This window comes from Polyodon spathula, chromosome 21 (assembly GCF_017654505.1).
Source record: "Polyodon spathula isolate WHYD16114869_AA chromosome 21, ASM1765450v1, whole genome shotgun sequence".
Taxonomy (NCBI): domain Eukaryota; kingdom Metazoa; phylum Chordata; class Actinopteri; order Acipenseriformes; family Polyodontidae; genus Polyodon; species Polyodon spathula.
The window spans coordinates 17,878,776-17,893,091 of NC_054554.1; the positions used below are offsets into that span (position 1 = coordinate 17,878,776).

The 14,316-nt window shown below is 41.9% G+C and overlaps 2 protein-coding genes across 2 annotated transcripts in view; both read right to left on the reverse strand.

Annotated features, from left to right (window-relative positions):
* Positions 1-377: 377 nt before the first annotated feature.
* On the reverse strand, positions 378-3,798 carry LOC121296717 (tyrosine-protein phosphatase non-receptor type 6-like). Its single transcript, XM_041222487.1, has 4 exons — positions 3,774-3,798; positions 2,110-2,261; positions 1,741-1,814; positions 378-1,007 (listed from the first exon to the last, which is right to left on the reverse strand). Exons 1-4 carry the CDS (start codon positions 3,796-3,798, stop codon positions 878-880), a joined length of 381 nt encoding a protein of 126 aa, XP_041078421.1. The 3' UTR covers positions 378-877.
* Positions 3,799-4,063: 265 nt separating this feature from the next.
* The window catches only part of LOC121296520 (tyrosine-protein phosphatase non-receptor type 6-like), a 39,160-nt gene continuing 28,907 nt past the window's right edge, over positions 4,064-14,316 (reverse strand). Inside the window, exons 4-11 of the mRNA XM_041222182.1 lie at positions 7,519-7,711; positions 7,314-7,430; positions 6,526-6,645; positions 5,698-5,794; positions 5,179-5,258; positions 4,787-4,933; positions 4,322-4,453; positions 4,064-4,222 (exon numbers count right to left, since the gene is read on the reverse strand). Of these exons, the coding sequence (XP_041078116.1) occupies positions 4,064-4,222; positions 4,322-4,453; positions 4,787-4,933; positions 5,179-5,258; positions 5,698-5,794; positions 6,526-6,645; positions 7,314-7,430; positions 7,519-7,711 (1,045 nt within the window). The remainder of the gene's footprint in view (positions 4,223-4,321; positions 4,454-4,786; positions 4,934-5,178; positions 5,259-5,697; positions 5,795-6,525; positions 6,646-7,313; positions 7,431-7,518; positions 7,712-14,316) is intronic.

Consider the following 14,316-nt stretch of genomic DNA (forward strand, 5'->3'; position numbering starts at 1 on the left):
AATGTCTTCATCTAGACAATGTGGAGAAGCTATAAAAAAGGCCAGCAAGATGCTCGGATATATTGTGAAAAGTGTTGAATTTAAATCAAGGGAAGTAATGTTAAAACTGTACAATAAATTAGTAAGACCTCATCTTGAATATTGTGTTCAGTTCTGATCACCTCGATACAAAAAGGATATTGCTGCTCTGCAAAGAAGAATGACCAGAATTATTCCGTGTTTAAAAGACATGTCATATGCAGACAGGCTAAAAGAATTGAATCTATTCAGCCTTGAACAAAGAACACTATGCGGCAACTTGATTCAAGCATTCAAATATGGCCTCCTCTCATTTGTAAACTTTCCTACGTTCTTATGTTCTAATGTGTAAACGCTGTCTGTTTGTGTGTGTGTGTGTCTCTGAGTGTGTGTGCGTCTGTGTCTCTGTGTGTTTTTCTCAAAGGCAAAGCGATCACATCAATTCAGCAGCACCTGAAATAAGAGAATACACGATGTGATAAGCTTTGGTTCCTCTGTGATGTAGAGCCACGTCCAGCCTCTGATGATGTATAACAGCAATAAGACCCATCTGTGTCAGTGAGTAAAAACTCCCTGCTGGACCTGGCAAGGGCACTGTTGGCTTTTTTTTTTTTTACAGATTATCAAAACTTTCATTTCATTTTAAACAGACAATACTGAAATGAAATGTATGGACGCCCACTGGGGTCAAACCTAGTTCTTTGTTACCAGTCAGCAGTTTTTATAAAGTATTTCACACAGTTCTCTGTCGGTGGCCATGCCTTTTGATAACAACGAAACTAACACCTTGGCCTCCTGTATGAATTGAGCACAGATTGAGCCAAGATGGCTGCCCTGGCCTGCAGCTGCACCACTGACCTTATCTCTTGCGCACAGAGCCACTCTTTACAGACTTGGCTTTTTCTTTCTCCTCAGATTTCTGTTTCTTCACCTTGTCCCCCTTCTTCTCTCCCTTCAAACTCAGGTTCTCATACACATCCTCCTTATTCCTGCAAGAAACACATAGTATTAGCACTAATGATAGTCATTGTCACTGTTGTTATTATTGCTAACCCTATTCCTATTTCCAGTGTTATTACCATTAATAATATTGCTGTTTTGACTAATACCAAGGCAACTAATATTACTGTTTGTGACAGGGAGACCCCCGTACTGCTGCTACTGCTCCTATTGCTAAGATTACTATAACTACAAGTATTATTACTAATAACTAATACTCTGTGGTGTGTGTCATGCTGTGTTAGGGCCACTACCCACCAGACGCGATGCAGAGAAATTAATAGAACCTATAATTTTGATAAGTATCACACCACAGGCGACGCAGGAGTGACGCAAAATAAATAGGAATGAATCCCATTTTTTGCGCTTTGTCGTGTGACAGCTAGGGAATTAACAAATCAGAGAACACCTTCAGTGCACGTGGTCCAGCAGGGTGAAGCAGTAGCCCTTATGAAGAGGAAACAATAATACTTGCCATGGAAAAACACCCAGCGGTTTATAGCAAACGTCATCACAATTATAAAGATACAGATTTGAAAGAAAATATATGGGAGTCCATTTCGAAGGCACTGGATAAGCCTGGTATGTATGATTTATTGCCATATATGTTGAAATACCATCAGAGAAGACACATAATTTCTACGTCATGTTGACGAATAAGTACCAGTCTTGATTATAGTTTTGTCATTAGCAATTTTTAATAGTTGTGTGTGTGAGTCTCACTTTGATGATTTCCGGCTGGCTTTGCTGTGCTGGGCCGTTGGGAAGTGCAGGTTTCCGTATTCTGTCTCTGTTTTCTGAAAAACAAGAGAGGAGCAGCATTATTACAAATGCATGCAGACACAACCGTCCATCCTTCTGAAAAACAAGACAGGAGCGGCATTATTACAAACGCATGCAGACACAGCCATCTGTCCTACACAGAATTTGTTTTTATAAATCTTAAGGCCATGAAACAGAAGTCATATTGTCTCTACACAGAGCCAGCCCCCCTATATAAACGACAGGAGACTGGAGCCGAGATGGCTGGCACAGGGTGTCAGTTTCACGGGCTGGAACCAAAATGAGATTTGAGGAAGTTTGGAGCCACACCTTCATCTCATCCAGCTTCCTCTTGGTGGTCTCGATGTAGTGGGAGACAGCCATGTAGATAAACTTGTACTGTGCCTCCGTCTGCACCAGCCCTGAGCGTTGCTCACGTACCATCTGGATGGACTTCTGAATATCGATTTCGCAGTCCAGCCCTGGAGCAATGGGAATAAGGGACACTCAGTCAGGGGCCCAGTCTGCACTGCTAGGGGCCAGCACACAAGAAGAGTCTTGTCTTGAGTGTTGCTTTGTTTTGAATTTTGTTGGTTTGTTTAATTATATTTAATTGTGAATAATAAAACTCCTGCAACTGCTGGTCTGCTATTCCTGCCACTAGCCAGCCAGACCACATCACTCTCCCACACTACCTTACAATTGATATGCATATCCTACAACAATCCCACAATACTGCTGTTACTGCCCCTGCTGTTACTGCTGTTGACAATACCTCTATTGCTATGACTACAACGGCACTACCACTACAGGGAACATACAACACACACACCTTCATATCTTGAAATTCAAGTTTCAAATGTATTTATTTTCAGTAAGTATTTCTAAATGGTTCCAAATATACTGTCCCCTAGTGGATCTGACAAATACCACATTCACTTTAGGTGTGGTAATACAGTCATTCAGAACAGGAGTCCTCAAACTTTATTTGCTGGACCCCCTTTGGAAATGTTTCAGGCTGTGATGACCGCCCTCCTAAACTGAGAAACCTGAACATTTAAAAAAAGTTTTTTTGACCGACGCTAGCACTTTATACATAACTATATACACAAATCAAACACCTGGACACTAAGTAAACACTGAGGTCTGGCTTATACCATTTACTGTTAAGGATTAACTGTAATGCTAAGGAATTGTGTTTATTTATTTTTTTATCTATTTTCAAGTTTTATGTAAATCATTTTTTTCAGGGCTTTTGCTTTGTATATACTGTATGAAATTATTCCTTTTGGTTACTTTTTTCTAGTAACTCGACAGACAGTACTTGCACATTTAGTTGTACCTTCTTTCCTTTGCTGTCTTCTACAACAAAATCCTTACGGTCACGGGCACATTCTTCTGGAGCTTTTGTGTGTCTAGGCATTTTATACCTTTCACCATAATTTGCAATTCTGTTTTAAATTCTCATTATCTAACTGTAATATAGGTTTAAATCCTGCGAACAAGCTTTCTCCTGTAATTGTAATCTTGTTTTAAATCTCGCAAGCAGAGTCTCCCATAGAAATGTAGAATTTGCTTCTACTCAGTAGTTGGGGTGTGTTTAAAATATTCAGAAAGAATCAATGATAGATACAAATCAGGAAGAAGGGACATTGCTCAGCTGCACTGGGAGAGGTGGTTTGTTTTGTTTTTTTGTACTGTAGCAGTTTTTTTATGGGAAAGGAAACCATTTCTAGTGTTTGCATTTTTATATCAGGTGTTTTATCAGTTAAAATCTCAAACCACAAGCCCTAATCTTAAGGTTATGTCAGTATTTTTTGTGATCACGCAACCCTCCTACAACAGCCTTGCGACCACTGAGAATGTGCATTTTCTATCCACCAGGGGGCAGAGTGTTGTAAAGTGTATATTTCGTCATAACACTCAAACAAATGACAAACACCCTGGAGCAAAGCACCAGCTACCATAACTAGTGGTACAGTTACTGTTATTACCAAAGCCGATGGTATTGATCACCATAAGGTCGTATTCCAGCACTGGGTGAGGGGGGGTGGGGGGGGTGTGGGGTAGAATCTTGTAAGGTGTGTTAAATACATTTCATTGTTAAATTGACCAATCAATCAATCAATAATTCTGTTTGTTAATTTGTTTTTGATTGATTTATAGACGATTAGACCTGTTTTATTACTTCGCTGCACTTACAGTGTGTGTGTGTGAGTGTAGTTCTAGACAAGTTGAGTACTTGTAGCATGTTGTGTGGTGTAGCTGTGTGTTGTGTAGTTGTTTACCTGCAGTGCACTATGATGGGCCCGGCATTCCTTAGTTCACTCTGCCTGTTGTTCACCTGCTCCAGGAAGCTAAGCACCCCCCCGGGCTCCGTGGGGACCCCGTGATCCGGCCAGCTGAGATACTGGTAGTGCCAGATCTTGCGCTGGTCATCACTCTGGAGTGAGAGAGTGAGAGGGGTCAGCACTCTCTGGTGTAGTCCACAATATCGTTCAGAGCAGAGGGGGTTGGGGCGGGGGTGCTGTGTGGTTCTCACCTGGTTCAGTGGACTGATCTGCAACACTCTCACGGTGTAGTCGACGGCGTCATGCTCGCTCACGTGTCTCACCAGGAACGACCCGAACTCCTTCGTTTCCTTCGGCTCCGGCCAGTAACGAGCACACTTGTTCTAGAGAGTGGAGGAGGAGGAGTAGAGGGGAGAAAGGGGAGGGGTTATAAAATTGTATAACATAGTTACATCATTATAAACAGCTGGGGAGAGGAGTGGAGAGGACACAGGCAGACAGACACACACACAGAGACACACACACTGACAGACAGACAGACACAGAGAGAGACAGATGACACACAGACTGACAGGAGTGAAGAGGAGATGGACAGAGAGGGAGGGAGGGGAAGAGTGTTAGCCTATGAAGAGTGTTACTGTCAGCTATCAATCAGTTCAAATCATAGAACAGTGAACAGTGTTACAGCAGCTGCTTTCTTTTTCTTTTCCACTCACCCTTCCCTTCTCCACCTCCCTGGTGGTCATGACGATGACTCTTGACCTCTCCTGCCACACCATCTCCCAGAAGTCATTGACTGTAGTGGCGAGGCAGCCCTGTGAGGCGATGAACTTTTTCCTGTCACATGACTCTGTCAGCAAATTCTGAGAAATAATCACATCAGAAGCACTGTGTCTATGAACCCTTAAAACAGTATTATACAAAAGTGAAGGCATTAGAGCCCAAAGTGCTTGTCTGCTTGACTCTGTTTCTTCTAGTTTTTCCCTGCGCAGAATTTCGGAGTGTTTGATGGTATAAACAGGAACTACATCTCCCATGATTTAGTGGTGTTGGCTGGTCCTGCTGGTGAAAAGCCCCCTGGGATACGTAGTTTTTTCCAGCCCCTTACCGAGATGTAGTTTGCATTGATGTAATCAGAGCCAATGATTCTGGGATCACCTGACTGCAAGATAACTCGAGTCTCATCAACTGAGGAACCGAAAAGAGAAGAATGTGGTTAGAGAGAAGGAGGAGAGAGAGATAAAGATACTCTGACAGACAGATAGAGATAGACACAAAAACACATCACCGAGAGGCAGACAGGCAAAAAGACACACACAGACATCTGTCTTTCTCCCTCTCTCCTCTCTTTCTCTAATCACATTCTACTCTTTTCGATTCCTCAGACAGACATACCCACAGACACACACACACACACACACACACAACACACACACACACACACACACAAACAGATACACAAACACCTGTCTCTCCTTTTCTCATCTCCCTCACTCTAATCACATTCTGCTCTTTTTGGTTCTTCAGACAGACACACAGGCAGACACACAGACACACACAGACACGTAGGCAGACAGACACACACAGACACGTAGGCAGACAGACACACACACAGGCAGGCACTCACAGGGCAGGATGTTCTTGTAGCGGTTCTTGCTCTTGTTCTCTGGTCTCATCCCCTCGTTGCGGCTCTTCTTCAGTTTGGCTTCTTGCTTTTGAAGAGCCTGAGAGTCAAACACACAAAGCAGACATACTGGGATATAACTGGGACTATTACACTGGGAGTGCGCTGGGATTAATATACAGGTTTGTTGTACTACAGTAGAACCACAGAGTTATGAACACCAACCTTACCAACTGGTCGGTCAACCCAACACCCCGCTTTCTGCTGGATGTCTGCAATCACTCAAGCATGCATGCAATGCAACCAGATAGGTCATGAAGGAAAAATGATAGGACCAATAAATGTATCCAGACAAAAGTGAGGCAGATTTCAAACTAACAAGATACATTTTAGTTTTAAACAAAGCACAGTTTTTTGTTTTTTATAAGTAAAAGGAGGCTAAATGACTGAGCAACCTGCACGAATGCATCCTGTTTGAAATACAATAAAAACAAGCACTACGTAAACCCAGGTTTTCCTGGCTGTTTTTTTTTTTTTTTACCATAGTTTTAATGGTTTTCCCAATGTACAGTACAGTTCTAAAGCCTTTCAAACCATACCAATATATATTTGTGCTGTATGCTTGTAGTATTCACCAGATTGAGGCTGTAGATAACAGCTAAACCACTGAAAACTCTTTTTTAGAGTTACGGACATTTCAGACTTACAAACAGCCTCCATTCCCAAGGGGTTCAGAACTCTGAGGTTCTACTGTAGTTTATAGAACTGGTTTATTGCACTGGTTTATTGCTCTGGTTTCTTGCAGTGGGGTCACTGGTTCCTGTCACTCACGTCGAACTCCTCCCAGAATCCCGCCTTGTTCTTGCTCGCCTCGTCAGTCTCGTTTGTTTTTGTCAGGACCTGAACGCGGCTGTCGATGTCTGCAGCGTTGATACGGGTCGAGTAGTAGGGCTGAGAGACATTAAGATCAATAATCAATACAGGGGTGCACCCAATCCCAGCGACCTGAATCGACCCAAATCGTGAGGGGACCCAGGGAGCGGGTGTAGAGAGATAACAGGAGAGGTCCCAGGATTGAGCCTTGGGACCCGATTGGAGGTGGTCAAGCAGAGAATGTGTTGACAGGAAAGCAGAGAGCTGGCAGTGTACTGCTCATTCAAGGGTTTTAAAGAGGAACGGGAGGAGGGAAACAAGATGTTAGTTATGGAGGGATGATGGATCCAGGGAGGGTTTTTCTATGATGTTGGTGATATAGGCTTGCTTGAATGCATGGGGAAACAGCCAGAGAGCAGAGAGGTGTTGGGGAGAGAAGAAATAAAAGGAAGTAGAGCAGGGGCAGCAGCCTGGAAGAGGTGAGTGAAGAGGGGGTCCAGAACACATGTGGTGGATTTATAGCTTTGGAGCAGGAAGCAGAGAGCAGAGATCATAATGCGAGAGGGGAAAGAAGGAGGGTAGATTAGTAAGGGTTGTAGAGGGTGATTTTGAAGGAGTGAGCAGAGGACAGGGGTGGGTGGAGAGGTAGTGAAGAGTTTGCGGATGTCTGTGGAGAAGGAGACAAAGTGGGGGGAGGGCTAAAGAGGGAGGAGAAGGTAGAGAAAAGTTGATCAGCAATGTAGTACCTGTTTCAGGTAGACCTTGGTTCCAGACACCTCTTCGATCACATTCTGTTTAATGTGCTCCACCAGGTCAGTGAGGTTTTCAAACTGCTCCACACCTCCAATAGTGTAGCGACCACCCTGAGGTAAAACAAGGGGTTAATACTGCCTGCCCATTCTCCCTCACTCCCCTCTCCCCCTCCCTCTCTCCTCTCCCCCCACCTCTCACCTTGCACATGATCTTGACATGTGAGACTCTGTTCCTCTGGTCTCCGTTCACCTCCATGCTCTCTCCGGTCAGGATTGACAGGACGAAGTCCCCAGGCTTGCTCAGACTCTCCCTCACCAGAAAGGTGCCCTCCTCCCCCTTCTGCCACAGCAGCTTCTCAGCAGCCTGACCAGACAGGTGCCCGTGGTACCACCTGAAAGCACCAGAGGGAGACAGAGAGAGGAACTTGATACACACTCAGTGATACAGAGAGAGACACACTCAGTACACACAGTGATACAAACCCTCTCAAAACACACAGAGATACAGAAAGACATATTCTCAATACACACAGTTATACAGACACACTCCATACACACAGTGATACAGAGACACACTCTCAAAACACACAGTGATACCACCTAAAACACCAGAGGAAGACAGAGAGATACTCAGTACAGTGATACAGAGAGAGACTCAGTACACACATGGTGATACAGACAGAGCGACTCAGTACACACAGTGATACAGACAGAGAAACTCAGTACACACAGTGATACAGACAGATAAACTCAGTACACACACAGTGATAAAGCACTTCAATCCTATTGGACAGGTGACTTTCATACAGTCTTACAATGCCTGGGGTACTGCTACACACCAGCAGGGGGTGGCAGAGAGACAGAAACTCATTACACACCCAGTGATAAACTCAATTTAAGCAGTACAGATACACACCAGCAGGGGGAGGCATCATTCAGTAACAGCACAGTGAGGCATCCCTGCAGCATGAGACTGCTAAATACCCGCTGCTAGAAGTCCGAGGGAGGATCACTCCCACTGCTGTGGTTAAACTTGGGGCAGTGGATGAAAATAAACCCAAAATGGCTTGAGCAGTGGAGTGGAGAGTTACACTGCTGGAAGCAGCACAGTGGAGAGTCACAGTGCTGGATGCAGCACAGTGGAGAGTCACAGTGCTGGAAGCAGCGCAGTGGAGAGTCAGTGCTGGATGCAGTATAGTGGAGAGTCACAGTGCTGGAAGCAGTGCAGTGGAGAGTCAGTGCTGGATGCAGCACAGTGGAGAGACACAGTGCTGAAAGCAGCGCAGTGAAGAGTCACAGTGCTGGGCGCAGTGCAGTGGAAAGTCACAGTGCTGGACGCAGCGCACTGGAGAGTCACAGTGCTGGATGCAGCACAGTGGTATGTTCTAGGAATTGATGCACAAGGCTTGATTGACCTGCAGATTAAATACCAAACCACAGACACAGCTAGAGGTATCTGTGCAGTTTATTTTTACATTATTGCTATTTTGAAATGGTCGCATGATGGAAAATGTTCGTCAGAGTGAAATTGGGGGGGGGGGGGGGGGGGGTTACAAAAGTAAGAAGTGATAATGTATCTGGGTGAGAGAGGGAAGGAGAAGGAAGGGGGGGGGGGGGGGGGGGGGGGGGTGGGGGGGGGGGGGGGGGGGGGGGGGGGGGGGGGGGGGTGGGGGGGGGTAGAAGGGGGGGGGGGGGTAAGAAGGAAAATAAGAAGTGATACCTCATGTCAAAGTAAAGCACACACACCAACCAACCAAACTTTCCAACCGCAAAAAAGGAAGCAAATCACGAACCAAAATATTTTTTCACGCTAGAATTTAATTGTGTGTGTGTGTGTGTGTGTGTGTGTGTGTGTGTGTGTGTGTGTGTGTGTGTGTGTGTGTGTGTGTGTGTGTGTGTGTGTGTGTGTGTGTGTGTGTGTGTGTGTGTGTGTATGTATATATATATTATTAAAATAGCAACTAGACTACAAAGAATACAGCATCTGGTATTGCTGATTATAGCAGGTGTAAGAGGATGGGTTTTAAAGAGCCCTGGTAAGCACTCCTTTAAGCTAGGGCAGTGCTAATACAGCTTACATATCTCCAATACTCCCTCTATGTTTACTACTGTTTACATATCTCCAATACCTCCTCTGTTTAATACAGCCTACATGTCTCCAATACCCCCTCTCTCCTCTGTAATCCTCTGTGTGTGTTTCATTCTCTATTCCTGTTTCTGCTCAGTTTATTATTCACCACACGCACTGACTATTCTAGTGAGAAGGCTGACGGTGGGGAAGTTAGCTTGTCAGTGTGGCGCTGTGCACTGAGGCTCGTGAATAGTATGATCACAGCATCAGAGAATGAGACACACAGCTAATAGTACATTAGAGAATGAGATGCACACAGCTAATAGTCTATTAGAGAATGAGATGCACACAGCTAATAGTCTATTAGAGAATGAGATGCACACAGCTAATATTATATTAGAGAATGAGACACACAGCTAATAGTATATTAGAGAATGAGATGCACACAGCTAATAGTACACATTAGAGAACGAGATGCACACAGCTAATAGTCTATTAGAGAATGAGATGCACACAGCTAATATTATATTAGAGAATGAGATGCACACAGCTAATAGTAGATTAGAGAATGAGATGCACAGCTAATAGTCTATTAGAGAATGAGATGCACACAGCTAATAGTATACATTAGAGAATGAGAGGCACACAGCTAATAGTAGATTAGAGAATGAGTTGCACACAGCTAATATTATATTAGAGAATGAGGCACACAGCTAATAGTATATTAGAGAATGAGATGCACACAGCTAATAGTACACATTAGAGAATGAGATGCACACAGCTAATAGCTTTTATTTTATCAAAATACCTTTTTTAACACAAGTTCAAGGGTATTACAATGTGAGGGTGCATGGAGGCTCTGTATTTCTGTGCAGTCTCTGGTTCTATATTGACAGTGGTGTCGCAGGGGTGAATGCACCGAGAGACCCTTCTGCAGCAGTGGCTGTGTTTTATTGCTATTGGTTCACAAAGCAGCACTTAATGGCAGAGAAGGTGTGAAATAGACATGCAGAGGGGGTGAGAGGGAAGCAGTGTAAAATAAACATGCAGAGGGGGTGAGAGGAGCAGTGTAAATAGGCATGTAGAGAGGGGGGGTGACAGGAAGGGGTGAGAACAGTGTAAAGCAGACATGCAGAGAGGCATGGGCGCTGATCTCTACTGTAAGGTGGGGGACGAAACGTGTGGCAATTTAGGAAAATAAGACGTGACGTAATGACAAATTCTTATAACACAGATGGCGAGTATTGAAACGGCAGCAATAAGAAATGTTCTTAATGTACCTAATGTTAATCCTTGTAATTTTTCCCCTTTCAACACCCCCTTACCACACACACACACACACTTTTTTGTTGCCTAAACGACAAATATATATTTGTTTCATTGTTTCATTTACTTAATGATTTAGATTCTGGTATAGTAAGCAAACAGAAATAGAAGGAGTGGCAAACACTGTTGCAGCAGCAAAGGTAATTCAAAATGATCTAGATAAGATTCAGTACTGGGAAGACACATGGCAAATGACATTTCATAGAGAAAAGTGTAAGGTACTGCATGCAGGAAATAAAAATGTGCATTATAAATATCATATGGGATATCATATTATAATATCATACTGAAATTGAAGATGGAAACTATGAAAAAGACCTAGGAGTATATGCTGACTCAGAAATGTCTTCATCTAGGCAATGTGGGGAAGCTATAAAAAAGGCCAACAAGATGCTCGGATACATTGTGAAAAGTGTTGAATTTAAATCAAGAAGTAATGTTAAAACTGTACAATGCATTTAAGACCTTATCTTGAATATTCTGTTCAGTTCTGATCACCTTGCTACAAAAGTATATTTCTGCATTTAAAAGGCATTTCATATGCAAAATAATTTAATCTATTCAGTCTTGAACAAAGAAGACTATGCGGAGACCTGATTGAAGCATTCAAAATTCTAAAAGGTATTGACCATGTGAAACCAAGGGACTTTTTTCGACCTGAATAAAGAAACAAGGACCATGGAGATTAGATAAAGGGAAAAACAAAATATAAGGCACTTTTTTACACAGAGAATTGTGAGGGTCTGGAACCAACTAATGAATGCACAACCAGTAATGTTGTTGAAGCTGACACCTTGGGATCCTTCAAGAAGCTGCTTGATGAGATTCTGGGATCAATAAGCTACGAACAACCAAATGAGCAAGATAGGCCGAATGGCCTCCTCTCGTTTGTAAACTTTCTCATGTTCTTATATACTTTTTCCACATTTCTGTTTGTTTTTACCGGACTTGTATTTTAGTTAGTTTCTACTAGTTTTTTGACAGTTATCCACATAGGCGGGCAGCCGCAGAGCATTATAGCTTTTTGATCCAGAGCAGAAGTTGCTCCTGGTTTTCTAAAAGTATTTGTCAGAATCTGGAGGTGCATATCTAGCAAGAGACAATGCAGGTATGCAAAAGAGAAGTAAGAAATGTTCAATATATGAGAACTATGTTGCACTATTTACAAAAAGAATATACAAAGATATATGCTGCAAGTATACTTGTGCCAAAGACAGAATAATGGTACTAATAGTATACTAAAACCAGACAATTTTTGCACAAGTATACTTGCAGTATATTAATTTTTTTGTAAGGGATGATAGTGGATTTTGATCCAAACTTCTTTATACCCTCTGTTAAATGTTGAACACTATGGGTGATGAAAAGTAACAAAAATGAAAGAACAAATGTGCACGCATTATATATTAAAATGTGCAAGTGTCGTCTATTAAGCATATAAGTCAAATACTTAATACAGTACACCCTCGCTATAACAACCCTGTTTGGGTCCAAAGCCTTTTGTTCGCTATAGTAAAAGGACAATACAAAACAAACAATATAAGTTAAGGAAGTCACCTTGGATAAAGGCATTAGCTAAATTATTAATAATAATATTAGTACTGTTTTATTGTTAGATTTTCTTTATTATTACAATATTTGTCACTACTCACTAAATAATAATAATAATAATAATAATAATAATAATAATAATAATAATAATAATAATAATAATAATAATGCTGAGATTGTGAATAAAAGTTAAATTACAAGTACGGTACCTATTTGTGGCATGCTGCATCCAGTATTTTGGCTATATCCTATTTTATGAAGAACACAGTACAAACCGCCCTCTCAAAAAAAATAAAATAAAATAAATTAATTAAAAAAAACCGCATCAACAAAGTTTCAGTTTTGTTTCAATTGCAAATGTTAATTGAAATCTTGGTTCCTTATTTAAAAAAAAAAAAATGTTGCTTTGCCGTGCCAGTTGCAAGAGGTGTACGAGGCAACATCAGCAGCAGTTTGATTTTTTTTTTATCAGTATTTAATCATATAATAATACTATAAAGCAAGGTTGTAAATAGTATATCTACACGTCTAGCCTTCACGTCATCACTCAGGGATGCCTGCACAACACCGCCCAAGGATGCCTACGGGAGTGCCACTACTGGCAGGGGAGCTGACAGCATTTTCAGCCATGTGCCCAGTGGAGCCTCCCCCACCCCCCCCAAGACTTTGACCTGGACTGCTGGGTTTTTAAGGGGGGAGGTGGCCATTGAGGCCAGGTGTGCTTTGCACAAGGGGGGGTATATGTGGCAAAGTGCCCCGCCCCTGGGCTATTTATTTGTGTTGTATGTTGCGTGTAGTCTGTTAATGTTGGTGTATTGTAGTTGGTACATGGGATATAATATGGGTTATGAACACGAGTGATTTAAAATGTATATTTGTATTTAGGCAAGAGGATTGCACAGCACTTCACATGCAGGTAAAATGTAATAATATGTGAGTACGGGGAATTGCACTTTATTAATTCACGTGCAGTTTTACCGAGACTCCAATTGAATGATTGATTAGTAATCGAGTCTCAGTACAGCTGCATAAAAGCAGCATGTTTTCACTCACTCGAGGTTGTGTGTTCGGTGAGTGGAGAATGGTTGGGGAGAAGGAGAAAACAAAAAGAAAAGTGAAAGTAAATTCATTTAACTCACTGTGTTTATCTGTTCGTCCATTCGTTTGTCTGTCTGTTTAGTGTTAGTATGTTTTGTTTGTATATTTATTTGGCTAACGTGCCGTGTCCTGTTTTGGTGTCAGTGTTTTTGTTACAACCTTTTTATTTTCGGGCTGTTTGATTATTAAACTGCGCATCAGCGCCTTCACCATTTCATAACCTGCGTTCTGTGTTGGTTCTTGTTTCTGGTCTGACATCACACACTGCAGCCGTCTTTGTGACAATGCTGTGGCTGTTTTAGATTTTGCAGCAAAACAATGCTTAAATTCCCTTTGCTACCAATGTCTTCATTACTTCTATAGCAGCAAATTTCATAGAAATAGTCAATATAGCTGACCCTGTATTAAAATAAATACATCTACTCTGTCTCTTTCTTTGCACAGTTCTTTATTAAACAGTTTATCACCACTATCTATGCATAGGTTTCATATGTGTTGTAGCTAGCTAGATAATACAAGTTGGAAACAAGTTGTGTATTACACTAGTCTCAGCGATTACCTTCACAAAACTCATAAGCTACATTTCATCAAACCATTTTTCTATCTCAATTTTGTTTTCACTTTGCATTTTTTTACATGTCCCCTTAGTTAAACATATGCATATCAGAGCATTTTCGGTAGATAACAGAAGCTGCATTAAGTTTTCCAAAATCACTTGTGTGTAAGATTAGCTCTTATAGTTTATATATATATAAAAAAATAACAAATCCTACCTCATAACTTCTGTCAGTTTTTCACTGCTACCATCTAGTTGTTGCGCTCTACTGTTATGTTTGTTTGTTTGTTTGTTTTGTAGGTACCTTCCTAAAACAAAACCAAATTTCCATTTCTAAATCAAAAAACATTACTGTATGCATCAACTTCATCAATGACACGCATGCAAGCAATGAG